This window comes from Neltuma alba, unplaced genomic scaffold, assembly GCF_004799145.2.
Source record: "Neltuma alba isolate B1F8T4 unplaced genomic scaffold, ASM479914v2 tig00013563_pilon, whole genome shotgun sequence".
In the NCBI taxonomy this organism is placed as follows: Eukaryota; Viridiplantae; Streptophyta; class Magnoliopsida; order Fabales; family Fabaceae; genus Neltuma; species Neltuma alba.
The window spans coordinates 89,747-117,371 of NW_021637765.1; the positions used below are offsets into that span (position 1 = coordinate 89,747).

Here is a 27,625-nt window from a genome sequence, read left to right on the forward strand (position 1 = left end):
TTTTTTGGAGAGTGCTTAAAAGGATATTTTTATTTTTAAACAATTCTCAGAATAGTACTTGATATCCTAAATTTTCAAGTGATGTGATGTGGCCGTTAAAATTTTTTTTGTCCTTTAAAATTGGGAGTGGCAGCAATTTTTTAAGTTCAAGGGCGACATTAACACTTGATTTGAGAATAGTTGAAAGGATCGATATGTTTAACATTTTGTTTAATAATTGAAATAATAATTTCCCATTTCTTCTTCTTCTTCTTCTTCTTCTTCTTCATAATCATCTTAGCAAAAATAAATTAATTAATTAAGGAACCTGACGAGCACGCAAGTCCAGGGAAAAAGACTCCGGGGTCACTCATCATTATTCATTAATTATTGACGTATTATTGTGTGGAATATGTCAAATTAAACAAAGTAGTAGTCTTTGTTAGTTTCACCCTCTTTTGCTTGGTCTTTCTTCTTGTTTTTAGGTGTCAAAAAATACACAAACACTAATAACTAAGAACAAAAAAGCTTTCATCTCTTGCTTGTTCTTTCTATATAACATGCCGGCCATATGTATAATCAAAATGACTCCTTTATATATTAAAACAACCTTAATTATTGGTTTCATCGTCCTTGTGATCCTCACCATTATCACCTTCCATTTTTTTCTCTTTAGGCTACGTACGTACGCACCTTTTTTCCTCTCTGCTTATTCATAGTTTCTGGTTGGAATCTCTCGGAGAGGAAAGATCAGAGAAATGGCCGCCGGAGAAGAAAAAGAAAGAACGTTGGAGGAAACGGCGACGTGGGCCGTCGCTGTGGTGTGCTTTGTGTTGCTTGCTATCTCAATCTTCATCGAACACATCATTCATGTAATTGGCAAAGTAAGTTAATCTCTGTTCATACATACATATACATGTGTGCGTATATACATGAAAGAACAGTAATCTCCAGTTAAATTTATTTTTTCTATTGTTTGGAATTAATTGGTAGCCGTTTGCAATATTCAATCTTGTCCTCTGCTTGACCAAAAAAAAAAAAAATCTTGTCCTCTGCAGTTTTTGCCTTGTCACCCGAATTTTAGATTTAGTACTAATCTCTATGGAGCAGGAAGTGTTTAAGGGCAAAGCTTTCTCAATAAGTATGTTTTTTGATATTTGAACTTGTTTTTTTTCTTCTTACGAAATGAGGTAGATTACCATCTTAACATTAGCTCATTAGTCCTTTTTTTCCCTTATCAAGAGGTACTTCCAATGTATACAATTAAAGTAGATAGCACAAAGAAATTAACACAAATTTGTCATCAATAACCAACTTAATTAATTTTCTTAATTTTTTCAAATTAATTACCTAGGCTGCAGATAATATGCTTTATTTGTATGATTTATACTTCTCTAGTCCTATTTATAGGATAGAGAGAACAAATATTTTTTGGTCATATTTATAAGGTAGTGAGAGAAATTTTTTGTATGGATGTATAATTTTACCCTTTATTTATTATTGTGTTGATTTTGTTTACATGAAGTATAATGCATATTAAATAGGGATAAAATTAAAAAGTTGTTAAAGTTTAAATAAGAGTTAATGAAGTTTAAGTGTTTTCTTGATTCATATGAAATATGTTAAAAGTGATTTATAAATAAGAGCAGAGGAGTATTTTATAAGATAAAACTCTTTTTACATGGGATATGAAATCACTCAAATTGCTTTGAAATTTCAGTGGTTCAAGAAGAATAATAAGATTGCTCTCTATGAAGCGCTTGAAAAGGTCAAAGGAGGTACGTACGTAGACTTTATATGGAATTAAGATTTGATTGATAAGAGATTAATTATGATTAACAGTAATTAGGAGATTTAATGAATTAATTGTGGGGTGTAAGTGTGATTAATGAATTAATAATGAATGGACGGCTGTAGAGCTTATGTTGATGGGATTCATATCGTTTATGTTGACGCTGCTGCAAAGCTCAATTTCGACGATTTGCATATCGAGAGAAGTGGCAGCCACGTGGCGACCTTGCGCGTCTTACAAGGACGACAAGCCCGCAAAAGAAGCCGGCGGGGAAGATTCTAACAATTCCAGGAAGCTTCTCGAATATTCTCAACGCCGCTTCCTGGCCAGCAAAGGATATGACAAATGTGGAGAGGCAAGTCATTCATTCCCACTCCATATATATACACTCTCGTGTCTTGTCATAATACTGGGCAATTTGAAAAACTCATATGGCATAGTACATATATTCGTCCTTTAATATAAGAATTAGAAAATTAGTTTATAAATATTAAAAAAAATTAATTAAATTGATTATTTGTAATAAATACATCTTAATTTTTTTAAAATTACCATATTCAGTCCTTAATAGAAGAGATAATTGCTAATTTGAGTATATTAAAAAAATTAATTAAATTAGTTGTTTGTAATATATAAGTATTGTTTTTCTTAAAATGCATGTTCTTGCTAATGAAGTATATTGGCTAAAACTACTATTATTATAATGACTATCTTGAAAACAAATGGATAAATATGAGAGATAAAGTGAATTGGGATCTAATATCTAGGATCAAAATAAAAGTCAAATAAACTTTTATATTAATGACCAGAGGTAGTGTTTTTTCTTTTTTCCCCCAATTATGTGCGTAGAATACTCCCCTTTAATTGAAAGTTGACGAAATCAATGGGAATGCTTTGTGTTTAAAAAAGATTTTGATAGGCAACCCCTCATCTAATTAAATTCCCCTATTTTAGATTTGCTTCCCTCTTTATGATATCACTTTTTTTTTGGACTGATCATTAGAATGAACACATACGCGCTATTAAGTAAATACATATTGTCATAATTTATTATTGTCCATTTAGAACCTTTCTTTGGTCTAACTGTAGATTTATTATTTAATCATGCGATATTAATATAAAATTAGTCTACAAACAAGGTCGTATGATTAGAATAGAAGGTAGTACTCCCTCCGTCCCTTATTATAAGATCTTTTTAACAAAATTACATAGTTTAAAAAAGCAGTTAAAATTAGTTAAAAGCAATTAATATGCAGGAGATGCAATTTTGTTCAAATATAGCCCTATATATAAATAAGTAAATGTGAGAGAGTAATAGTGAGATAAATAAAAAAATGTATTAAATACATTAAATTAGGAATAAAATAGGTAATAATGCCTTAAATGCTTATACAAACTCAAAAACAATCTTATAAAAAAGAACAGATCTATTCAACAAATTAGATCTTATAATAATGATAGAGGGAGTATCATCTAGTGCTATTTATTTGGGTAATATTTTTAATTTTTATACAATACTCCGAACTAGTGGATTTTTTTTATATTCGCAAACTATCAATATATATATTAAGTAGTAATTAAGTTATTTGTGTATGTGTGTGTAGGATAAAGTGGCGTTTGTGTCGGCTTATGGGATTCATCAGCTGCACGTATTCATATTTGTGCTGGCAGCATTTCATATTCTGCAATGCACTATTACCTTAGCTTTGGGAAGAACCAAGGTCATTCTCTCTCTCTAGTTTTAAATTTCATTTTGTTTAATTTCTCTCACCTCAAATGATAATAATAATTTCCTTTCTCTTTATATCTCCAAATCTCTGGTTGATTCATATGGTGCAGATGAGAAAATGGAAGAAGTGGGAGAGTGAGACAAAAACACCCGAATATCAATTCTATAATGGTATGATTCTTGGTTTCGTACCACACACACAAACACACACAAAGGTTTTACTTCATGTTGGGAAGAGGTGCTCACATTTAGTACCTGACAGTGTCTTAAATAGGATTGCCTTTAATAGGAGGGTACTTATGCTTTAGCACAAAAAAAAAGTTTTTACCCCCTGAAATTGATAATTATATATTTTTTAGAAAAAAGTTACTATATATTATTTGGTCATTATTGAGTTACTTAATGAAACACAAACGTGCTAATGGATAAGTAATGTAGATCCAGAGAGGTTCAGGTTTACAAGGGACACAACATTTGGGCGAAAGCATTTGAACATATGGAGTCAATCATCAATTTCCCTATGGATTGTAAGTCACAATTTTATCAAAATTAAAAACAAAACATCCCTTCTTAATGGGCTCTCCCATGGGCCTCCTTAATGGGCTGGGCTAGGCCCACGATCTTCAGCAATGTAAAGCCCTTTGTATTGTGGGTTTTGACCAGGCAAGCTTGTTCAGGCAATTCTTCGGATCAGTTTCCAAGGCAGACTATTTGACGCTGAGGCGTGGATTTATCATGGTGATTATCATATCCTCAGTTTGTACTAATTCTGCAAATTTAAAATTAATCTGCCCCAGTTAATTAAGCTCCACACATATACTCCTCTGTTATTATTTGGAAGTTACTTCCAACATGTTTCATACAGACCAAGAAAAACTTTAAACTTTATTAAGTCTCATTTAAAATTTAACAACTTTTCAACTTTATCCCTATTTAATATATATTATATCTCATATAAACAAAGGTAACGTAATAATAAATGAAGGGTAAAATTATATATGCATGTAAAAAATTTCTCTTAGTGCATTATAAATAGGATCAAAAAAATGTCTTTTCTCTCTGCTCTATAAATAGGAAATGAGGAGTATAAGGAAATGAAAAGCTTATTAATTAAGACTAATCAGGGCGTGTGATTATATATTGTAGGCGCATTTACCTCCGGGAAGCGAAGAAAGCTTTGATTTCAGAAAATACATCCAAAGATCACTTGACGAGGATTTTAAGGTTGTGGTGGGAATAAGGTACTACGTACGAAAAAAATAAACATCCCCAATCACGTACACTAGTTAATAATTTGCATGCATATATTAATTATTCCTTTCAAATTAATGTACTCACAAATCCTAACTTGAAAGCTTTTGATGTTGAAGCCCACTCATATGGTTCCTTGCCGTCTTATTGTTGTTGACAAATACTAAAGGTAACGACTGCTCTCCATTTCATTCAACCATGCTTAAATGGGTTAATATCATTGCTGCTCTTTATAATTTAATTTAATTTTAGTTTTAGTTATAGTTTCAAATCATTAGTTTTGATTCTTATAATTTTATAAGAATTTAGTGTTGTTAAAATTAAAGTATAGGAACCATTAGCTAATTTTTAAATTTAGACCACAAAATTATAAAGCTATAAGGACCAAAAGCAACGATATTAATTAACCCCTGAATTATATACTACCTTCGATCCTTAATATAAGAGCTAGTTTGATTTTTAATTGCTCTTAAATATAAAAATTCAATCCATTTTATCTTTTATATTTATCTTTTTTTCTTCCAAAATAGTCTTTATACTAATTGCACATAGTAAATGTTTCATCAAATGGTAGTTTTAGCTAATACACATGATTAGCAAGGGTATTCTAGTAAAGACAATACATATTTATTACAAATAACTAACTTAACTAATTTTTTTAATCTTTCCAATCTAGTCAATTAAGTCTTATATTAAAAACCGGAGATAATACTAGTATATATTATGAAAAACATAGATGTACAAAAAAAAGACTAAGGTAGTGTAAGACACACGCCCCTAGAGCTCTGTTCTGAAAACCGTGCCAAGCGACTATCGCCCACTGCGGTAAGTCGCCGTAGAGTGTGAGTGAGCCTTCGCGGCCCACTGCGGCGGAGGACAGAGAGCTTGCGAGCTACTATTCCAGCCTTTAGCATGGAGTGTAATGTTGACATAGAACTGACAGAGAAGGCCGCACGAACACCACTCGCCGAGGATAACAGAACCACAAAGAAGGTGAAGATATGAGATAAAGAAGAGCTGGTCGCAAAAATGGACACAGAAGAGGTAATAGTAAGCACATAAGAAACACAAGGATGGACCTCAATACAGAAACAACTCTTCCAGGATGAGACAACCAGCATCATGGAAGACGACGCGGACAAACAGCTACCAAGTATCCCCCAGGCGGAGGAACCCGAGGATGTCAGATCGGTCGAGAACCAGCAACAAGGGGAGGAACAAAAAGTCCCCTCGTTCAAAGAGAAGTTACTTGGAGGCATAGGAAGTGACGGAAGAGCGAGCAAACACTGGTAGAAGGAGCTTAACTTGGAGCAGGGGGACGTGGTCATCGACATGGATGGCCTTATCCCAGTCATAAACTTCTCGCGGCGTGTTAGGGAAGTCATGGAGGGCTGCATGGAACACGCAGTAGTGGTGAAAGTACTTGGCCGCTATATACGACCAGACATCCTCTTCTCCAAGATCACTAGCCTATGGAGACCCACCGGAGACTTTAAACTAACTAAACTAGAGGGTGGCTGCTTCATGGTAATACTCGAAAATGAATTTGACTATCAGAATGCTTTGCTTGGAGGACCCTGGGTGGTGCAAGGTCACTACCTAACAGTACACCCATGGGAGCCTACGTTCAGTCCGCTCAATCTGGAAATCAAACAAGTATATGGGTGGGTTCGGTTACCAGGTTTACCTTACCATTACTACCATAAAAACGTCCTAAGAGCTATAGGAGAAGTAATCAGACAGGTGCTGAGGATTGATTACAACACGGAGGGAGTTGACAAGGCTCGCTTCGCTAGACTGGCAGTCAAACTTGATTTAACCAGACCCCTCGTTTCAATGATAAAGCTCGATGGAGTAACCTAATATGTTGAGTACGAAGGGCTTCCAACCATATGTTATTGCTGTGGGCGCTACGCTCACCTCGAAGCCTCATGCCCTCAAAAAGTACAGCAGCAGCAACCCCCAGCGACGAGCCAACGACCACCAGCGGACAACCAACCACAACCTGCAACAACAGCAATGAACACAGAGAGAGTGGCACGTGATGGTAGAGCCCATGAAGGCCAAGTCTTCGGCTCCTGGATGAAAGCTCCAACAAGACACTGGCGAATAGGTAGAGGGGACCGGAAGGAGACTGACAGGAATCATCAAAAGAGTATAAATGACAGCAATAGATTTGAGGCTCTAGCTAGCTCGGAAGATGCAGGTTTACATCAGGAAGGAAATGTAGAGACGGCAGCAAATCTTAGCAAAGAGGCTGCTATGCCATCTGTGGCTCGAGAAAAGGACAAACTAGAGGGTCAACCAAAACCAACAGCTCCTAACAGTAAGAAGCCAGCTAGGGGAAGTACCTCCAAAGGGGTCAAATCTGCAAAACCTCCAGCCGAAACAATTTTTGATGCCCCCGCTTACATAGCGTCTCGAGTTCTAACAACGTTGCTTACAGGGAACCACTCAGCCGTTTCTCTCACTGATGCACGAATGCCCACGGCTACTACTAATAAAAATTTGAGCAGTCACACTGGGCCCTCAAAGGCAAAGCCCAATCTGTATACAAAAGCAGGCAAGGAAAACTTGAAGCCCAAACCACCGGATCCCATCATCGGGAGAAGTGGGTTTAAGATACAATCACCAATCAAAATAAAAGATTGGAGACCAAAATATAAGGACGCTATTGGAACACCTTCGGAGGAATTAACTAAAGCCTTAACTGAAGCTTTAGGCTCGTCTGTTCCTTCTGATGAAGAGACTAGCTATAAAGAAGCCACAGATAATAACTTTGACGAAGCAGCAGCTCCGGAGCTTTCTGAAATGGAGCATTAACCTTGTTCCTTTACTAATGAATACCTCCTACTTTGTATGGAACTACCAAGGGGCAGCATCTGGTAAGTTTTACAGGGTCTTAAAATCCTTGCTGCAGGGATATAAGCCGGATGTAGTGGTTTTAGTGGAACCAAGGATATCGGGTGCAAAGGCTGACCAAGTTATATGTAAGATAGGATATCAGAATTCCCACAGAGTCGAAGCAGTGGGATACTCAGGTGGGATATGGATGCTATGGCGAGATCACCTGTCTGTACAGATTGTCTCCAATCACAAACAATTCATCCATACTTACATACACCGAGCTAACGAGATGACAGCTATTGCTTTCACAGCAATCTACGGGAGCCCCAATGCTTCAAGACGGGAGCACCTTTGGCGAGATCTTTCAAAACTTCAGGTGAGTGACGATGAACCGTGGCTTCTTGCTGGCGACTTTAACGCCACACTGGACGAAGGTGATAGAAAGGGTGGTAGTCGCAAGAATTGTGGGGGTTGTTGCAAATTTCAGAATTTTGTTAAGGAGGCTGGCTTAATTGATCTAAGCTTCTCCAGCCCAAAATTCACTTGGCAGAGAGGTGGTTTAATGGTGAGGTTGGATAGGGTCTTAAGCAACAAAAAATGGGTCACTACACAGCCCAACATGGTAGTAATGCACCTTCCAAGATTACAATCTGACCATAGGCCCGTTTTAATCACGCACACGATGTCGGAAGTAAGAGACAAACCGCCTTTCCGATTTGTAGCAGCCTGGCTACTCCATCCTGAATTCAGTGAATTAGTCAAAAAGGTCTGGAGCCCAAACAAGAGCCTAGTAGATAATATAGAAACTTTTACAGAGGAAGTGCAGCGTTGGAACTCCAGCGTCTTTGGTCATATTGGACAGAACAAAAGGAAGCTAAGTCGTCGAATCACAGGCGTCCAAAAGATACTAGAGCAGTGCCCTTTCTCACAATTTCACAATGATCTAGAACGAAGACTCCTTATAGAATATGAAGATCTATGCTTGAGGGAGGAGATACTCTGGCTGCAAAAAAGTCGAAGTCAGTGGATTTGCGATGGTGACCGTAACACCAAGTTCTATCACACCAAGGCTTTAATCAGGCGGCGCAGGAATCGAATTTCACTGCTTAAAGATGAAAATGACTACTGGGTATCAGATCAAGAAAGACTCAGCACGATGGTAACCATGCTCACACCCAGCAACAAAGCTATATGTACACAAACCTGTTTCCACAAGTCTCTGAAATTTTGCTTGACTCAACTGTTTGTCCCGTTGCCAAAGAGGAAGTTAGAAGTGCACTATTTAAAATGAGTCCACTAAAGGCACCAGGGGCTGACAGGCTCCATGCATTATTTTTCCAATCTCAATGGAGGCTTATTGGTGACTCCCTATTTAACGAGGTAAGGAGCATCTTTGAAAGAAAACAAATTGCCGCCTGGTTGAATAGAACAATGATTGCTCTTATTCCTAAGGTGGACCAGCCGCAAACGCTAAAAGAGTTTCGACCGATAAGTTTGTGCACTACGATCTACAAACTGGTCACCAAAGTTGCGGCCAATTGCCTCAAAAATCTGATGCCCACTCTTGTGCTACCACCGCAAGCTAGCTTCATTAAAGGGAGAAATATTACGGATAATATCATAATAGCCCAAGAAGCCATCCATTCAATGAGACGAAAGTCTGGAAAAATCGGCTGGATGGCAGTCAAAGTGGATCTCGAAAAGGCTTTTGATAGGCTCCGATGGGACTTCATTGAAGATACTTTGAGAGAAGCAAAGCTACCAGGGGACTTCATTTCTCTAATCATGAGGTGTATAACCTCAGCAAGCTTGCAGGTTATCTGGAATGGTAAACCGAGTGAGGCGTTTTAGCCGCAACAGGGGATTAGGCAAGGTGACCCTTTATCACCGTACATCTTCGTGTTGTGCATGGAGAGATTGTCACAGGCCATCACCAAAGAGGTAGAAAACAAAAACTGGCATCCTATTCGCATGGGTAAGAAGGGACCACCACTATCCCACCTTTTCTTTGCGGATGATTTAATCCTCTTCAGCACGACAGAGAAGGCGCAAGTTGATCTCATCCATGGGTTGTTAAGTGAATTTTGTGAAGCCTCTGGGCATAAAGTGAGCAGCTCCAAAACACGGATCTTCTTCTCTAGAAACGTGAGTACCCAAGCAGCAAATACTATCTGTGAGCAATTGGGATACCAGAAAACAACACATTTTGGGCATTACCTTGGGGTACCCCTGCTGCATTACCGAGTAACAAAAGATACATACAGGTATATTGTGGAGAAAATGCAACGAAAGCTATCTGGATGGAAGGCTCGCTCTTTATCATTAGCTGGTCGTATCACTCTGGCCCAATCAGTACTCTCTACGGTGCCGTTATATGCGATGCAAACCACTAGAATCCCGGCATCAACTAATGCAAAGTTGCAAAGCATCATCAGGAATTTCATCTGGGGATCAAGCGAAAACCATAAAGGCATCTCCCTAGTGCGATGGAAAGATGCCTGCCAGCCAAAGGAAAATGGAGGGTGCAGCATAAAAGACTTAGCTCTTCACAACTCAGCTTTCCTTATTAAATTAGTGGTGACAGTGATGTCAAAACCAGAACCTCTATGGGTAAAAGTGCTTAGAGCAAAATATAACTGGCAACCAAACTCAGATCAGCTGCCCAAAGCTAAAACAGCCTCCTATTTGTGGAGGAGTCTGGTTTCGATTTGGGAGGATGCTAGCTCGGGCATCAAATGGAGCATTGGGAATGGAGGCCAAACTCGATTCTGGACAGATAACTGGATTGGTAATCATGGTCCGCTGAAACACCTTGCCTTTGTACCTCTTGAAGAATATGAATTACAGGAAACGATATCCCAGTTTATAACCCCAAATGGCCAGTGGGACCGGAACAAGTTCGAGAATAAACTCCCACGAGAGATTGCAGAAGAGATCATGGCAGCGCCAATGCCCTTACGCACTGATCCACCAGCAAGGTGCTATTGGCACCTAGAGAGAAGTGGTGAAGTTTCAGTTAAATCGGCCTACAACTTACTCACTCAGAACGATTTGAAGGAAGAAGAAAGTAAATGGATGCTAGCATGGAGATGGCCAGGACCGAATAGAATTAAAACTTTCCTCTAGCTAGCCATAGGAGGAAGGCTGCTAACTAACAGTGAGAGAGCCAGACGGCACATGACGAGTAACGCCTTCTGCGGGATTTGCAACTCAGGCACGGAAGATGTGGACCATGTACTAAGATGATGCAGGCTAGCGGTGGAGTGCTGGAAGCTAATCACGCCATCCTCACACCTGACGCGTTTCAGCTTGATTAGCCTTTCAGATTGGTTTCAGGAAAACCTCAGCTGTAGGAAGACCAACCCTCAATGGTGTGTCTTATTTGGAGTTATATGTTGGAGGCTATGGCACGCTCGCAACACCCTTATCTTCAGCAATGAGAGGACTTACAGTTTCCGCCTGGTCAACGAGGCCATTTCCTTCACTGATCACATTATTACAGCCAAGGACTTCTGTAGCCAACTGAACTGACTCTGAAGTCTAGTGTTCTGTCTTTCTTTTATTTCGTTTGTTGTTTCTCTTGCCTTTCGAGCTGTAGGCTCCTTGTACATATCTTTGTTTAATGAATTCCTTTTCTACTCAAAAAAAAAAAAAAACACAGATGTACAAGTGCTTAATGATATTGTAATAATTTGTTTGCACAGGGTGGGACGCTTATCTGTGGCTGCCATTCATCCCATTAATTGTAAGCACACCCAACACTATATATATGCATATATATATATATATATATATATCTTTTGAATGATAATTGAGAACGATTATAGAAGGATTAATTAAGAGACATGTTGGTTAATATGAATGAATGAATGGATGCAGATAATATTAATGGTGGGGGCGAAGCTGCAAATGATAATATCAAAGATGGGATTGAGGATCCAAGAGAGAGGGGCGGTGGTGAAGGGCGCGCCGGTGGTGGAACCTGGTGATAATCTCTTCTGGTTCAACCGCCCTCGCTTTCTTCTCAACTTGATTCACTTTGTCCTCTTTCAGGTCCCTTCATTCTTTTTTTCCACACATATATATATTCATTATTTTTCCATGTTCTTGGAAATTACTACCGCCGATCCTAATTATAAGAGCCATTTGACTAATTTGAAGAGATTAAGGAAGTAAGTTGAGTTAGTTATTTGTCCTAAATAGGTGTTGTTTTTTCTAAAATATCCTTGCTAATTAAATGTATTAACTAAACTATAATTATTAGAAGGATTATCTTGAAAAAAAATTGAGTAAATATGAGAGACAAAATAGATTGGGGTCTTATATTTAGGACTAAAATAAAAATCAAACAGGATCTTATATTAAGGACCAGAGGTAGTACTATTTTATTAAGCCTGCCTTATTAATTTCTTTTTTTTTTTTTTGCCTCTTGTAGAATGCATTTCAGCTTGCATTTTTCGCTTGGTCAGCTGTAAGTATCTCATCTTGAGGAAGCATTCTATCAGTGCCTTTTCAATAGATGGTCTTTATAACTAATTTGTAGACAAAAATTAATTTAGTTTTTTATTTAAAAAAAGTATGTTCTTTTGTCAAAATATCATTTTTAATCATTTGCGGTTGATAAGAATTAATATGAAGACTTGAGAGACCAATAAATAGACTAAAATATTATATTATTTTTTGTTCTAATTATAAGAGCTAGTTGACTAATCTGAGTATATTAAGAAAATTAATTAATTCAGTTATTTGCATTAAACAGGTGTTGTCTTCTCTAAAATACTCTTAATAATTATGTATATTAGCTAAAACTACTATTTGATAAAACATTTACTATATGCAACTATTACAAAAATTACTTTGAAAAAAAATAAATATAAGATATAAAATGAATTAGAGTATTATATTGATGATTTAGTTAAATGTCAAATTAGTTTTTATATTAAAGATCGAATATAATATTTAAAACTTTTACTAGTAATACGAGGATAATGAGGAGTACCATCTAAATGCAATAGCCCTTATTCTGCGTTTCATGATGCTTCAGTTTGCGTTCAGCTTAAGGTCGTGCTTCCATGAAACAACAGCAGACATCGTGATTAAACTCACAACCGGGTAAATTAAATTATCCATTATTATTAACCAATTTCTTTTACAAAACAAATAATTAATCTCACTAACTTGTGATAATAATTATTAATTTAACTAACTTCTTTAATTTATCTAAATATTTTTATTTCCAGGATCCTCATACAAGTTCTATGCAGCTATGTGACCTTGCCCCTTTACGCTCTTGTTACTCAGGTAACATGCCCTAACTAATCCGTACTCAATACTTCCTCCATCCATTTTTATAAACAATAATTGATTAAATAATGTAGATTAAAAAATGAGTTAAAATTAATTAAAAAGAATAAATATGTAAAAATTGAAATTTTTTCCCTTCAAATACCTTGGAGTATAACAGAGAAAATAAGAAAATGAAGGCATGATGCTTCAAAAAAATGAGCTGATAAATATGTTGAATATTAAAATAAGTAATTAATAAGAAAAAAAAATGAAATTAGCTAAGAAAATCTGAGACAAAAATAAAGAGGATAGTTGTTTCATATACAAAAGGACAAATGGAGTATTTGGCTAACTTGATCCCCATAATATATATTCTCTCTTTTATCTCTAATACAAGAGTTAGTTATAGATAATTAAATTTGATTCTAAATATAATATTTTAACCTACTTTATTTATCATATTTATCATTTTTTCAAATTGATTTACCTAAGTTATAAGCTCGTATATTATCAAACATTTATGTGAGAATATTTTAGGAAGAACCTAAATGTTATTTTTGTTATCATTAACTAATTTATTTGATTATCATGATCTATCTAAACTAGCTATAGCCTATAGTAGCCCTTGCGCTGAGCATAAAGTGGAGGTATGTCATATTTGTTTGAGTCACATAACATCGGATTTTTTCAAACCAAAATTAATGGATTTAAAATAAAAATAATTTAATTAGATGCTTAGATAAGAAATACGACCTCTAGTCCTAAATATAAAAACTAGTTAAGTAGTTTGAGTAAATTAAAGAAATAAATTAATTTAATTATTTGTAATAAATAAATATTATTATTTTTAAATATTGTTGCTAATCAAATTTATTGGCTAGAACTATCATTATTAGGAGGGTCATCTTGAGAAAAAATAAATCAATATGAGATACAAAGTAGATTGGTCTTATATTTAGGATCAAAATAAAAATCAAACGAGATCTTATATTAAGAATTGAAGGTAGTATCATCTAATTATGATTGGAAAAATACAGATGGGATCGAGCATGAAGCCCACAATATTCAACAACAAAGTAGCAACAGCGCTGAAGAACTGGCACGAATCAGCCAAAAAGAACGTTAAAGACAGCAAACATTCGAAGGCAAACACGTCATTATCGAACAGTAGTACAGCGGCAAGCCCTGCCCTTGGGCTCTCGCCAGTTCATCTTCTGCACAAGTACCATGGCCGAAGCGACAGCGCTCCAACTTCTCCCATGCCCAATGCCCGCCAATATGACCGTTGGGACGTTGAAGAAGGGCCATCCTTCCCTACAACGCAGCCCCATGGCATCCAAATGGTGCCTCCTCACCAAGATCATCCCGTCCATTCACCTAACAAGCCTCATCATGTCGTCGATGATCTAGACTTTAGATGATTTTTACTTTTTGACTATATACTGCGTGGAGTGTAAGAAATCAATAATAGTGTGCTCCTTTTTACTTTATATATATATATATATATGTGATTTTAATATTAGAGATTTATGTTTTTTGTTTTATTTATGATATAGCACATTCATTCCTGTGTTATTAATCTTTTATCGCTTTAGAAAGGGCCAGTGAGATACAACATATCAATATGATTATACTCTTTCTATTCTTAATATAAGATCTATTTAACTAATTTAATTAGATTAAGAGAGTTAGGTAAGTTAGTTAATTATAAGAAATGTGACACGTTTTTTCTGAAACACCATAATCATCTTTCTTAATACCCCTCTCCCTCTTCTACTTGATTATGATTGAGGGAGTATCCATAGGGATAATTTAGAGAAAATTGATAAATATGAGAAATGAGTCTTATATTTAGGACTAAAACCAACTCAACAATTAGGTCTTATATTAAGAACCGGAGGAGTATAAGACCTATTTAACTAATTTGATTAGATTAAGAAAATTAGGTAAGTTAGTTAATTATAAAAAATATGACATGTTTTTTCTAAAACACTGCAATCATCTTCCTTAATATTCCATTTCTTTTTTCTATTTGATTATAATTGAGTGAGTATACACATGGGTAATTTAGGAAAAATTAATAAATATGAAAAATATGTCTTATATTTAGGACCAAAATCAACTCAATAATTAGATTTTATATTAAAGACTGGAGGAGTAGTTAGTTGATTTAATAAGCTAATTCTCACATTTATTGGCTATTTTAATCTTTAGCAATATAGTCCCACAATGAACTTTTTTTTTTAAAAAAAAAAAATTTACTGTCAATATTCCACCACCCTGTCAAAATCAAAGTATAGAGAATATTTTAGCTTAGAAACCTGTTCTTTTTGTCATTTTTCATTGATCGGGGTGGAGCTCCTAAGCCAGTTTGAGTTCTCTCCTCTTCATATCAAAAATTACGTTTGGATTTTGAAGGGCCGAATAGGCATTGGTTTCAGTGAAAGAAGATTTGATTACTTAAACACAAGATTTTAAATTTAATATATGTGAATACAAAAATTGTTTTTGGGAGAATTACTCTAATTGTGGTGGACAATATCCGAAATTCGATTTCCTTTTAATTATAATTTTTGAAATTAGAGTGGTTTTGATCCTAAACGTCTAAATATTTTTAGTTTTTAAAATAGTATTTTTGGTTCCTAAAACCAAAATCCCTGGGTTTTGAAATCAAAATTAAAAGGAATTCAAGTTTTAGAGGCTAAAGATGATCCAAAAAATGCATTCGAAGGTTGTAAGAAAAGAAGATGGAATTGAAAAAGAATATTAAAATTAAAAAATTAATAAAAATATGAAATTTTTTGAAAATATTATATATAAGAAAAATAAATGAAAAGTATAATTTCATAAAAAATGACAATTAAAGTTAGATTAGTTTAATAATTGGTTAATATAATTTTTGGTCCCTCAAGTTTGTTCTCATTTTGACATTAGTGCCTTAAATTTCAAACTACATGTTTTGATCCCTTAACAGGTAAAATGATCTAAGTTTTTATTAGATTATAGGGACCAATCTTTTAAATGAAAAGAAATTTGAGTAATCAAAACTTATGATTTGAAATTTGAGAGATCAAAATCAAGATGAAGATAAATATGAAGGACTAAAATTAATATTAAACTTTTAATAATTTAAGAAATGAAAAAAATGGAAAAAAATTGTCAAGAAGAATGAAACGCAACAATCAGTCCCCACCAGTCTCCACTGCGAAATCTGAAACGAAAAGTCGAAAACCAATTCCCATCTTTCTAGTTTCACAAGTCGTTTCTGGGAAGAAAACTCCCTCTCTTTCTCTGGTTCCCGCTTTCTGGAGATTGAATCTTGGCCTTCTATCGATCCTTCGTCATCATCTTGGACCTTAGTCGTCTTGATCTTGAATTCGATCGCTGCCATGGAGGTCCCGTCCAACTCCAGCTCCGACTACTTGTCGATCCCGCAGCAGCAGCATCGTCACCATCACGCGCCCGAACATCCATCTAACCCACCATCTGCTTCTCCTCACCCTGTGGACACCACCTCTGTTTCCCAGAGGTTTAATCAATCTCTTTTTTATTTCATGATTTCTCTGTTTTTCTCTTTGATCCTCCAGAATGGCCGGAACTTTATCAAGCCTTTTACAAGTTATGGTTCTGAATCTCCTTTTCTAAAAAAGAAATGGATTTGGCTGATGTTACTGAAATCACATACTGTAATTTTCAATTTATATGCTGTTTTGCGAAATTTAATCTAACGATTGTGGGGGACTTTGATTGTGGGATTATCTTGCCTTCTTGACATCATATGAATTTGAATTAAAAATTTGGTCACTTTGGTCACGCTTCACATCGCCAGGTGATACCCGAACCTTCACTTTTACTGACATCTTCCCAGTTTAAAGTTTCTAAAACGAGCTTTTTTCTCGTCTGCCTTGGAGTGATGCTTTTATTCTTTTTGGTATGATTGCAGACTGCAGAAGGAGTTGATGTCACTCATGGTATGCGTCTCTGTCTCTCTTTTTCGGTTTAGCTTGAAGTCAGTGCCGTGATGTCTTCTCTTATCAAGCTTTCCCTGGTATCAGGGGTTTAGGGCATTTAGTTATTGAGATTCCGTCTGCCTTGATATTTCTGCCTCAATTTCATATCATTGGGCACGTGTGGACTGTGGACTTTTATTGCATGTCTGAATAAGTGAACATGAATTTACCATCTGATTTTCGCATTCTGCCCTTTTAGTGACAACACCCTCAGAAATTTATTGATTTATTTCTTGTGAGCTAGCTATAACAGACTAATTTTCTGATGGTTATTGATAGATGTACGTCTGCTTATTAGTCAGCTGTGCGTTGATGGGTGAGAGGTTATTGGAATGATATTTCAAATAATTAATACATGCAATTGTGAACTACTCCCAAGGGCCTTTTTTTTTTTTTTTTTTGGAATTCTTGTTATTCGCAGCTTCCTCTCCTCCCCCCCCCCCGGGGATGCTATATTTATATCACACTCTTGTAATAGGTGATCTTATAGCTTGTTTTCTTGAATGTGGCAATGACTCTGCAATCTACTTTGCTTGCATGCTGTCTAGCTGGAAATGTCTTGATGCTTATGAGCTTCAAATTATGAGTTGATTGCTGATAATCCCTCGGAAATTCAAGTTGCAATTTTAGCATAAGATTATATCTCTCTTTAAGATTTTTGGTCCTTTTAGCATTTTGTCATGAAGTCTGCATTTAACCACCAATTGACCTAAAATCTTCCGCTGAGTGTGCTTGAATATTAAGAAGCTAAGGCTTAACAGTTGACTATCGTGGATATTATTTGTCATAAGGTGCTATTATAAATGATGACTTTTCTCTTCAGATGAGCGGTGGAGATCTTGGAGTATCAGCTTTTCCTGATGGTGAGAGCATTTTTACATGGATTGGCACGATTGAAGGTGGAAAAGGAACTATATATGAGGGTTTATCGTATAAACTCTCCTTACGGTTTCCCCTGGACTATCCTTTTAAGCCGCCCCAAGTAAAGTTTGAGACCATGTGCTTTCATCCAAATGTTGACCAGTTTGGCAACATTTGCCTTGACATTCTTCAGGTACTGACTAGCTTATAAAAGGAATTGAAAAAATTGAAGCCACTGCTTGTTTATTGAAGGTTTTGGACCTTCTGTTTTTTTAGATATATCTTCTTTGATTATTATGCAACTACGTACATTGTTCCAGAGCCAATTGAAGCCTTATTTTGTCTTTGTAGGACAAATGGTCTTCAGCTTATGATTGTAGAACTATTCTTCTGTCAATTCAAAGTTTATTGGGAGGTCAGTTGGCATTTTCCTATTCATGAATTTTGCATCGGCGTCTCAGCATTTGTTTGCCTGATCAAATTACTTTCTTGTGGCAGAGCCTAACCCAGAGAGCCCTTTAAACAGCTATGCCGCGACACTTTGGAACAATAAAGAAGGTTGACTTCTTTTTTGTCAAATTTGCCAACCTTTGGTTTTGTTGTTGTTTCATGGAGTGTTTGAAGATGGCCTCTTACGACTTCATAGTTTGATATTCATTTTTCGATGGCTAACTCCTGGTTCTATCTTGTTAGCTAGGAGTTTCTCATTTGTATTAAGTACTACGATAGATCCATGACAACAGTTATGGTTCCTGAAATCTTTTGAAGCTCACTTACCATGTTCCGGAGGGTAGTAGAATTTTGGGTCTCTATCTTCTAAGCTTGAAGCTCGAACATGAGATAGTACAAGAACACCATGAAGTGTCCCGGTGTTCTTGTACTTCTTGGGAGTGTTGCATCATGTTGAGTGCAAATACTTATTAAACAAACACTTTTGTGCTTCATTGGGCTCTTTATATTTGCGATGATGAGGCATAGATTTTCTGATTATAGAAATTTAAACGTGGGATGTATAATTTAATGCTTAATGCTTTGCAGATTACAGGAGAATGGTGCATAAACAATATTTTGCCGGAGAATCACTTGAAAGTTGACGGATACAATTTGAGTTGGACAGATCACCTTACTTTTCCACACGACAGTTGTAAAGCTCTGAAGCGAAATTCTTAAGGCCGGAAATTTGGCGATTTTTTGTTGTGCTGCTATGTTTAGCAGAGATTACAAGGATCAGAAGTTCTCTGATAAAATGACTTGATATTTGTGTATAAAATTTGTAAAACTTTTTCTGCCCAAAGTGCCTCTAGATGTATACTTCTGGTGCATAATCTTTTCTTATCTTTTTAAGAGAGATGCTCAGTCCTTATCAAAAAAGAGGGAAAATTGTATAGATGGCTTAGTAAGCACACCAAACTGATGAGATATGGCAGCCCATGGGGCCTGGTAGTGGAGAATTGCATCGTTGTCACAATTGAGGGCGGTTCTGGTTGCAGTTGTTCTGAAACGCTCACTTTATTTGAATATAAAAAAGTTATTTAAAAGTAAAGGCGGGCCTAAAAAATTAGGCCCTAGGTTCTTCTACTAGTGCCTTCTATTAAAAACAGTTTTGGCTGATGATCGGCTTTTGAAATCATGGATGGGCTTTTGAAATCATGATGCTGGATGGTGTATGGTTATCTTTACAAGTGTTTTTTAAAAACATTTTTTGACAATTCAAGGTAAAGTTTTTTTACATATTTACTTCATATGTTATAAAATTATTTATAAAACTATGGTTTGATTTTCATCAAAACTCTCTTACAGTATAAAAGTTAATAATGATGGTAATCCTTAAAATAATTGTAATTTTTGAAATGTTTTAATAGAAAATTGCAAGATTGATTAGATAATTTTTTTCAATGATCAAAATAAGGGAAGAAAATTATTTATTTTATAATTGTTAAACTCTGCACAAATTGTTGATAAAAAGGTTTTATTTTAAATATTTTTAAATTAACATATTAAAAATTAATATGTCAGTATTTAAATGTTGGGTGTCTGAGTCGTCATTTTAAAATTGTTGACTTTAGCAATTTTCGTAACAGTATTAAGTTTAAAAAATTAAAAATATATTTTTTAAACCCTAAGATTAAAATAGGAAGAATCTCCAAAAAAAAACTTTTGAATTTTAAAATTTTAAATCAGTCTTGTGTATTATATTTTAATAACAATTGACAATATTTAAAAAATAAATAACAACATATTTTTATAATCATTCTTGATTTAGAATTTTAAAATTTTAAAGATATTTTTTTTGCAATTCTCCCATTAAAATAATACCTTTTTTTTACCAGCATTAAATTAATTTTTTAAAGTAGGGAGGCACTAGGCTCTCCCTCCGTGTGGGATAAGAAGGCTGATATCATACGTTTATCTATGAGAAAATGACATTAAGGTCCCACGTAACCAAATATACAATAAAAAAGTCCTATGAAATGTCATAATTGTTTTGAAGTCTCAAAGGGACTTAAATGCAATTTTCAGAATGTTGAAACGACTCTCTTGTCCTAGCTATTAGAAACAAAGATGGTGAGTTGGGTGAGGAGTTTCCCGCGTAGTATGGTTGAGAGAGAAGACATTGCAAAAGAAGGAAGGAGCCATTGATGATGAAGTATCTTTTTCATTACTATTAGTGAACTCTTTCATGTGAATCTCCACAAATCTTCAAGTCTGAAACTTTCTTTCCTCTCCTCTCCTACCTTTCTTAACAAATTGTGTATTTGTTTAGAAATGAAAAATCAGAAAATCGTTTTTGCCTTTAGCATTGCAAAGCTTTTGTTTTTGGTGTAGGATTTACAAGTTAATCGATGGAAAAGCTGTGTTTTTGGTTGGTGTGTATTGGTAATTTAAGTTGGGTGTGTAGGATGATCATGGGTGTTTTGTTTTTAAGTTGCTTGTGGGTGGTTTTGCTCTATTCTGATGTTAGTTTAGTGGCAAAGGAAGAAAAAGATGAAAGTTAGTGTGGGTAGAAACCCTTAGCACGAAATGGGATATTGTGTTGTCAATCATGCTGGGATAGTTGTCAATGTGTGCCATGACAGTTGTCAACATAGCTCCCTGACTTGTCAATGACAGTTGCGTGATTCTTAATGTAGGTTTAAATTACTGATGGCGAGTACGTCTGGAAAGCATATATTTTGTTTTGTTCATATAGGGAGAAAGTTTATAAATGATGAAGAAGATGATATGAGGTATGTGGGAGGTAGTGTAAGAACAACAAATATAAAGGAGGGTACAAGTTATGAAGAATTGAAAAAAATTATATCATCAATTGTTGTAAAAGAAACGACATCGTTTCATGTTCAACCAATAAGAACCAGTAAAAGCCAAGTAACCCGCTGGTTAAGATGGGTTACCCGGTTTAATGATTTCAATCTTCCACCCTCAAGAAACAACGTCATTTCATTTAAAAAAATTTTTTTTAAAAAATTAAACACAGTGAATATTTGGAGAAAAAATTGAAAGAAAGAAAAGAAACTCTAAATCTCTTTGCCAGTCTGTCTAAAATGCTAGAACTCATCTGTGTTCATCATTGCTAAGCCGTGGTTGTGACATCTCACTCTTCACTTCTTGCTCTGTCACCGTCATTCGCACTCCATGGTTGTCAGTACCATCTATCTTCATCTCAGTATTTGACTCACATACTTAGCTCATGTTGCCCGTGGCTTGCAAGCGCAGAGCAGTAAAACAAAAAGTAGGTAATGTGTGAATTAATGGATCCATGTGGTAGGAGGGAAAGAGTGGATAAAAAAAAAATATATGAAAACCTAAAAAAGTAAACCAAGCCACACGAATGAGGACAGAAGATGTGAAATAAAAGTGAAAAAATAAAAACAAAAAAAAAATGTATGAAGAGGAGAGAGAATTAAAAAATAAATTAATTAATTAAGTATTACTTTTTTCTTGGGTTACAATAGGAATATTTTTACACATTTAAATTAAATTAAATTATTTTAATTATTACTGGTTTAACTCGGTCTGACTTTGATTGAACCCATTAACCCTTGACCCAGTGTCTTAACCGGTTTACTGACCGGTCCGGTTTTTTGTTCCTCAAGAATGACACAAGCATTGCCATTGGCTTCAGCCGCCCACTTTACACACCTGTCTAAGAATTTGAAACGCACTATATGCACCCACATCATGTGCAGCCTCGCAAGCGTACAAAATCAGTAGATACACTAAGCTGACATGGTGTTTGAGTAGAAATAAAACTATAGTTTTAAAAGTGTTTTTACGGTATACGAAATAAATATGTGTCGAAAAAGTGATTCTAAAAAGTGTTTCTGGGTTTACCCAAACACCCCTATGTATTGACAGTTTTTGACAAAAACACAAGGCTGCATGTTTTGATAAAAATGATAAAAGCGAAAACAAGGGTGCTTATTCTCTACCCACTTTTTTCTCAAGTAAAGCACTCCAATCTTTTTTTTAAATAGTATGTTCAGTATTCTAAATTAGAATTAAAACATTGAATGTAATTAAAAAAGTAAAATTAGGAATGCTGAATATATCAAAACAATAAGATCAGGCACTAAATATTCTATAAAAAAGGATAAAAATGCTAGATGCACCTTCTTAAATTTTAAGGTGCAAACATTAACATGATTTCTAACCAATGACTTTCCACCTAGACATGCCATTTGTCTCTCAGTTAAACATGCTTCTCTCTCTACACTTTGGATTTGGAAGTGTTTAGATTAGTTTTAAAAATGATTTTGCAGAATTCAAAAGATGTAAAAAAGGGACTATAAATATGGAAGAAAAGTATTATATCAACTTGCGTAAAAACATTTTTTTTTTCAAATGCTCCTGCTAGTTTCGAAGTGACAGTGCAGCAATTTTGTCCCGACATTAGTCTAATACATATTCTTTTTTTGTTCGCAGAAAAAAGTCCTTTTTTTTTTTTGGGCCAAGTAATCTAATAAATACTCTTGAGATTGGATATTGGATAACAGGTGCTCTTTATTATGATTCAACTGCATGTTCTCTACTAGTAAACTGCGGCATTCATGATGTTCCAGAAAAAGCGTTTCTTTTGGCAAATTACTGTGATAGAACCGAATATCTCAAGGTCTTGTCACGTCGATTTGGTTCTTTTGGCAAGAATTCTACATGGGCTAAGGCAAGAGACTAGAGTGGGGGTTGGGGAAATTAACAATTCTAAGAGGCTATTTAGTAAATATACACAATGACGATATTGCTGTCAGTACATTACTTATGTGAGGTTCAAATGTGAACATCATAAACTACATTTTGAAAAGACCCAAAAAAAGAAAAGAATTGGATTAAAATGCAAATTAGTAACATTTATTTCGAAGTTCCACGGGCCCGATCTCAATTTTGAAAGCTTCTTCCTGGTCAACAATACCTCCCATGTGGCCGTGAGGTGGCCACATCAAATTCTTCCACGAGTTTTCTACAACACCAACAATCTGCATAATCTAAAGAAATCGGAATCATACATTCTCAGCAGCATCAGTTCGTGACTCTCCAGCACTGTGTGAAGTCGCCAACATCTTGGCAGCCAACCTTTCTTCCAGAGCTCGGGCACCTCTCTCTCTGCAAGAAGAATAGTCCCATTGATAGGTTCCTTTACACAGTGATTATTTACTACATGACGCTGTCACCATTGGTATCGCTTTTATTTTGCCACGATAGAACACAAATTTAATCAAGGCAATAGCAAGCAATGTTTCAAATTAGAAACAAATTGTCCCTTGGAACAAAATTTGATCAGCTATATTTAGGTGACCGCTATTTGTCGGACAGAAGTTGCTATGTCTTCAGACCAAGACAAAAGGCGTGTATTCTGTTTCCATGGTAGAGCAGTATCAAGCAAAAGAAGGACATGTTTGTTACCCTTATCTTCTATTTATTAATTATTCATTCAGCATTACAAAGGTTATATGCAAGCTATATATTGAGTATATATATATATATATATATATATATATAAAATAAAAATTAACCACTCTTCCGTGGTAAAATTAAACAAGAAAAGAAACAAAGCAAAAAACAAAAGAAACAAGAAAGAAACTTTTTTCCAATAATTTTTTTCTCCCTTTTCTTTTTAGCTGAAGATAACACTCAGTCAGTCAATCCTACAGGTAAAGAAATATAAGTAAGACGCAAAAGAAAAATGACAGACCTACAACTCTATTATTTAGTCACCTGATAGCTACCTTAAGAAATCATTTCAGTTCGAATGTCCATCTGAGGATGGATTGATATACTCAATTAACATTAAAGAACAGTAAAGTGACATTACCGTCTCCTGGATGCCTCAGAGGGGTCAGAACCCGGCAAAGGTTCACCCCCAAGAGTGTGACCTTGGGGATCATTAGAGGCATCAGATCTTCCACAGAGCATGCGATGAAATATTGACGCAATAGGGTCTATGACTGGTCTGTGAGAAGAGGAAAAATGAAAATGAGAAAAGTGCTTAAAGCGAGAGGAGTCAGAAGTCTTGGAATAGTATACTAAAACAGTAACTTACCTCAAAAATCTGGGAAAAATGTGGAGAAAGCAAAGTCGTCACTTGGGTCACCCTTAAGTTTTGTCTCTACTCTCCTCTGCCAGTACCTAAGGTAAATCCAGCTAATGTACGTCCCAAATATTACAGTGGGAAGATATGATACTGCCTCCAGTGTCCAGAAGCTCAAAGCAATCGAAAGAAGTAAAGCAATGGATGGTAACCACTGAAAAAGGTTTAAAAGTGGTGTCATTCAGGTTACAGGATAGACTTCATCCTTCTAAAAAGTAACAGATTAGAGACAAGAGGGAAAGAGTATCAGACCTTCACTTTTATCTTAAGGAGAGGCAGTTCTTGATCCGGCATCATCTGCTTGATGCCAACCAAGAAGCCAGAAAGAACTCCATGAAATCCAGAAAATGGCATATACCTAGAAAAATGTGAAAGAAGGAAAATCAAAAGTTGCTGCCAGAACAAGTGCAAAATGTCAAAAAGAACCATATCATACAAGGCAAAAAGATAACAAAGAAACAAATCGACAATCCAGAATTAACAAAAGTAGCATAGTTTTTTTTAAAAGCTTAACATATGATTAAGCCTAAAAGCACTGGACTAGTAAATTTTCCCAAATATTAAGAAAGGATGCAAGCGATCAAGCTGCCTTTATTTACCACAGCATGACAAAATGTAGTGCAATTTCAATGTGCTGAAAGACCTAACAACTAATTGGAAGATAAGTCTAACGAGTTTAGGGGGTGTGTTAACAGATGAGTTCCTATTATGGTGATGATCCTAGTTATCTCCCAGAATCATCCCATTTTTCCTCTGGGGATGGGGAAGTTAATTTAGCTTCCGATTGATTTGAAACACAAGATCAGGAGTTCATATAATTTCAGCCATCAGATTGTTATGAATGAAAGAAAGGAATAAAATGAATAAAGTGTATTTAACAGACAGACAGATATTTAATACACCGGAAGAAAAAAATGCACAGATTGCAGCTTAAGCAACAGACAGAAAATATCATCTCAGATGAATCTAGATTTCATACACTTACAGGTAAATTTCTTGTCTTGTAATATAGTACAAGGCAATGGCAGTGATGAAAATACACACAGAAGTCAGAAAGTTAACCACAAAAATGAACTTTAAAATTCCCTGGAACCCCATACAGGTTCAAGCAGCTTTCCAATGAAAAGGAGACCAATGGTGCTGACAATTGCCTGTAGAAATGAATTATCACCAGCATTAACTTTGAGGTGTCATATAAAGATACCGGTATAATGACAAAATGCAATTCATTCAGTACACAGGCATAATTAGAAGTAATCGTAAGTGCATACAGCATACCCCATAAATGGATTGTTCAATATAACCAGCTGAAATCAGGTTCCAGGCAAAAGGGATAGTTCTGCAAAATGTATCAAACGGAAAAGAATTGAGTCATCCAACAAACAAATTTAAATTTTCAACATTAGCAGTTTTGTCACACTTCGGACAAACGTGAAACAACCATAGTTGCCTAGAAAAAGCCATGTCTCCAACCACATCTGTATATAACATTATCAACAGAAGCAATTAAATAGAATCCAAAATTCATTCAGATATGCACCATTAAACTCAAAAACACAGAGCTTTTTTTTAAAAAAAAAACAAGAACTCCAATCATAGAGTTGAAGAATAATTATAATGATGACTGATTATATTTATTCTATCATAAGTGAGTCTCATGTTTCTTATGAGTTCAATTTATAACACTGTAATTTGGCCATTATAAAAAAATAAACAAATAGAAGAAGTTGACAATGTTAACTCTTTTATCACATCATCATTAGAAGACAATAATCGACTAAAACACTTTCAGTCAAGTATCATGTGGTAAAGCAATCCGGTTCAGAACAAAAATATCTCAACCTTCTAAAGCATTGCATTACAGCCATCTCACTACAGTCAAATTTCACTCTACCCCCCCAAATTACATTTTCCTGGACCAAAAAGGCAAAATAGAGTTTATAGAACAGTCCACTGGCCGCTTCCAGAAGGAGAAATAATTCAGTTTCAGCCTAAAAATTTGAGGAAAATTTCCCTTCCAGTAGTAAGGATCAACATCGGCTGCAGAAAAAATGACAGTCCAAACAGAGAAGCAAACAAAACTTGGCCAAGCAAAATTCAGAAACTCGACCATGCTCACCATGGAAATTTAGGATACTATTGGGAGCGTTTGAGCTTTTAGAGCATGTCAGATGCACAATGATTTCAAGTACAATGAAAAACCACACATTCCAAAGTCCACTCACTGCGAAACTGTTGAGTGGTAATCACAACAACGCAAACAAAATTTTAATTAAAAACCACAAACTTAGATGCCGCTTGAACGCAACTCAGACAGTTAATTTCGATCATTCAATAGGCAATAAGGAAAAACTGATAGCATAGATTAGATGCAAATTACAATCCAATGTACAAACTAATGCTATTTAAGTTGTTGATCCAAGACAGAAATTTGAAGCAATCCCATCATTTATTGCTGTTGATAGTCCCTCACTGATCATCACTCAGGCCGAAATTCTATACCACAAAATTTGAGCAGCACGCATTAGATCAAACCATACCTGGCGGGAATAAGGGCTAGGTAAGCAACAGCTGAAGGGAAAACCTGAATCGCAATGTGACCACCCACCAGTACCACCGCTAGGCCTTTGCACAAACGAGTAAACCCAGAAAAAAGGCTCGTGCCCTGCCGGAGTGAGAAATATCGCGAATCAAAATGCTTAGCAAACAATCACCAAAAGAAGTTGAATTCCAAGATCTGAAACGAAAGAGCTCAAAATATGAAAATCGAAGAGAGAGAGATCCGCATCGTACCCCGGAGAGAGCGGGAGTGCTCATGGCTGGTGAGGATGTGAGCGCGGATTGACGTCAGTTGCTGAGATGACAGGGATTACAGAAAATGAAGATCAGAGGGCTTTTGGGAAGCGGAAGAGAGAAGTAACGTCCACCGATGGGAGCTCGGGTTTGTCACATGATTCATTCAGCATTTCAAGTCGGTCTGAGGATCGACGATCTATGATCTCTGTCTAACGCGTCCTAATTGCCTAACGATTATTGTCCATCATGCGCGCCTGATGCACACTAATCCTGGCTGTTGAATCTGTAAAACTAATCTGGAGAATCATAAAAGGAAAACGACATCGTTGCTATGATGCATCCTGGCCGTTAAAATTTTTTTTCTAACCGTGGCCATAGATCCCTAATAAATTAATTTTTCCCCCTCAACATTGATATCTTTTCTTAACACTAAATGTGATCACCTGTCTCATAAAAAATTGAAAGTCGATTCACTAAGTTGTGAAACGCTA

At 35.7% G+C, this 27,625-nt stretch overlaps 2 protein-coding genes and 1 pseudogene across 3 annotated transcripts; 2 read left to right on the forward strand and 1 right to left on the reverse strand.

Moving 5' to 3' along the window:
• The first annotated feature begins 737 nt into the window (after positions 1 to 737).
• Positions 738 to 14,330, forward strand: LOC114738229 (MLO-like protein 12). Its single transcript, XM_028926264.1, has 16 exons — positions 738 to 863; positions 1,700 to 1,757; positions 1,897 to 2,126; positions 2,929 to 2,931; positions 3,376 to 3,492; positions 3,611 to 3,671; positions 3,939 to 4,027; positions 4,164 to 4,238; positions 4,647 to 4,741; positions 4,871 to 4,920; positions 11,303 to 11,343; positions 11,478 to 11,651; positions 12,034 to 12,069; positions 12,643 to 12,710; positions 12,839 to 12,899; positions 13,922 to 14,330. The coding sequence occupies exons 1-16, from the start codon at positions 738 to 740 to the stop codon at positions 14,303 to 14,305; spliced, it is 1,668 nt and encodes a 555-aa protein (XP_028782097.1). The 3' UTR covers positions 14,306 to 14,330.
• Positions 14,331 to 16,113: 1,783 nt separating this feature from the next.
• Positions 16,114 to 18,930, forward strand: LOC114738228 (probable ubiquitin-conjugating enzyme E2 C). Of its 2 annotated transcripts, XM_028926262.1 has the most exons (6): positions 16,114 to 16,413; positions 16,828 to 16,855; positions 17,718 to 17,948; positions 18,107 to 18,170; positions 18,254 to 18,313; positions 18,794 to 18,928. In XM_028926262.1, exons 1-6 carry the CDS (start codon positions 16,274 to 16,276, stop codon positions 18,847 to 18,849), a joined length of 579 nt encoding a protein of 192 aa, XP_028782095.1. In that variant the 5' UTR covers positions 16,114 to 16,273; the 3' UTR covers positions 18,850 to 18,928. The 2 variants fall into 2 exon arrangements, with proteins under 2 accessions (XP_028782095.1, XP_028782096.1); XM_028926263.1 differs by lacking the exon at positions 18,254 to 18,313 and having other exon boundaries at positions 18,794 to 18,930.
• A 4,073-nt stretch (positions 18,931 to 23,003) lies between these two features.
• LOC114738234 (rhomboid-like protein 19) lies at positions 23,004 to 27,276 on the reverse strand (annotated as a pseudogene).
• Between the last annotated feature and the right edge of the window lie 349 nt (positions 27,277 to 27,625).

What these genes read in the sequence shown, in the direction of transcription:
- LOC114738229 (XM_028926264.1), top strand. Translation starts at nt 738, where the DNA reads ATGGCCGCCGGAGAAGAAAAAGAAAGAACGTTGGAGGAAACGGCGACG. An exon ending in TCATTCATGTAATTGGCAAA is followed by an intron (nt 864 to 1,699) that starts GTAAGTTAATCT and finishes TTGAAATTTCAG; the next exon opens with TGGTTCAAGAAGAATAATAA. An exon ending in GTGATTAAACTCACAACCGG is followed by an intron (nt 12,711 to 12,838) that starts GTAAATTAAATT and finishes TTTTATTTCCAG; the next exon opens with GATCCTCATACAAGTTCTAT.
- LOC114738228 (XM_028926262.1), top strand. Translation starts at nt 16,274, where the DNA reads ATGGAGGTCCCGTCCAACTCCAGCTCCGACTACTTGTCGATCCCGCAG. An exon ending in AGGAGTTGATGTCACTCATG is followed by an intron (nt 16,856 to 17,717) that starts GTATGCGTCTCT and finishes TTTTCTCTTCAG; the next exon opens with ATGAGCGGTGGAGATCTTGG. An exon ending in TTTGCCTTGACATTCTTCAG is followed by an intron (nt 17,949 to 18,106) that starts GTACTGACTAGC and finishes TTGTCTTTGTAG; the next exon opens with GACAAATGGTCTTCAGCTTA.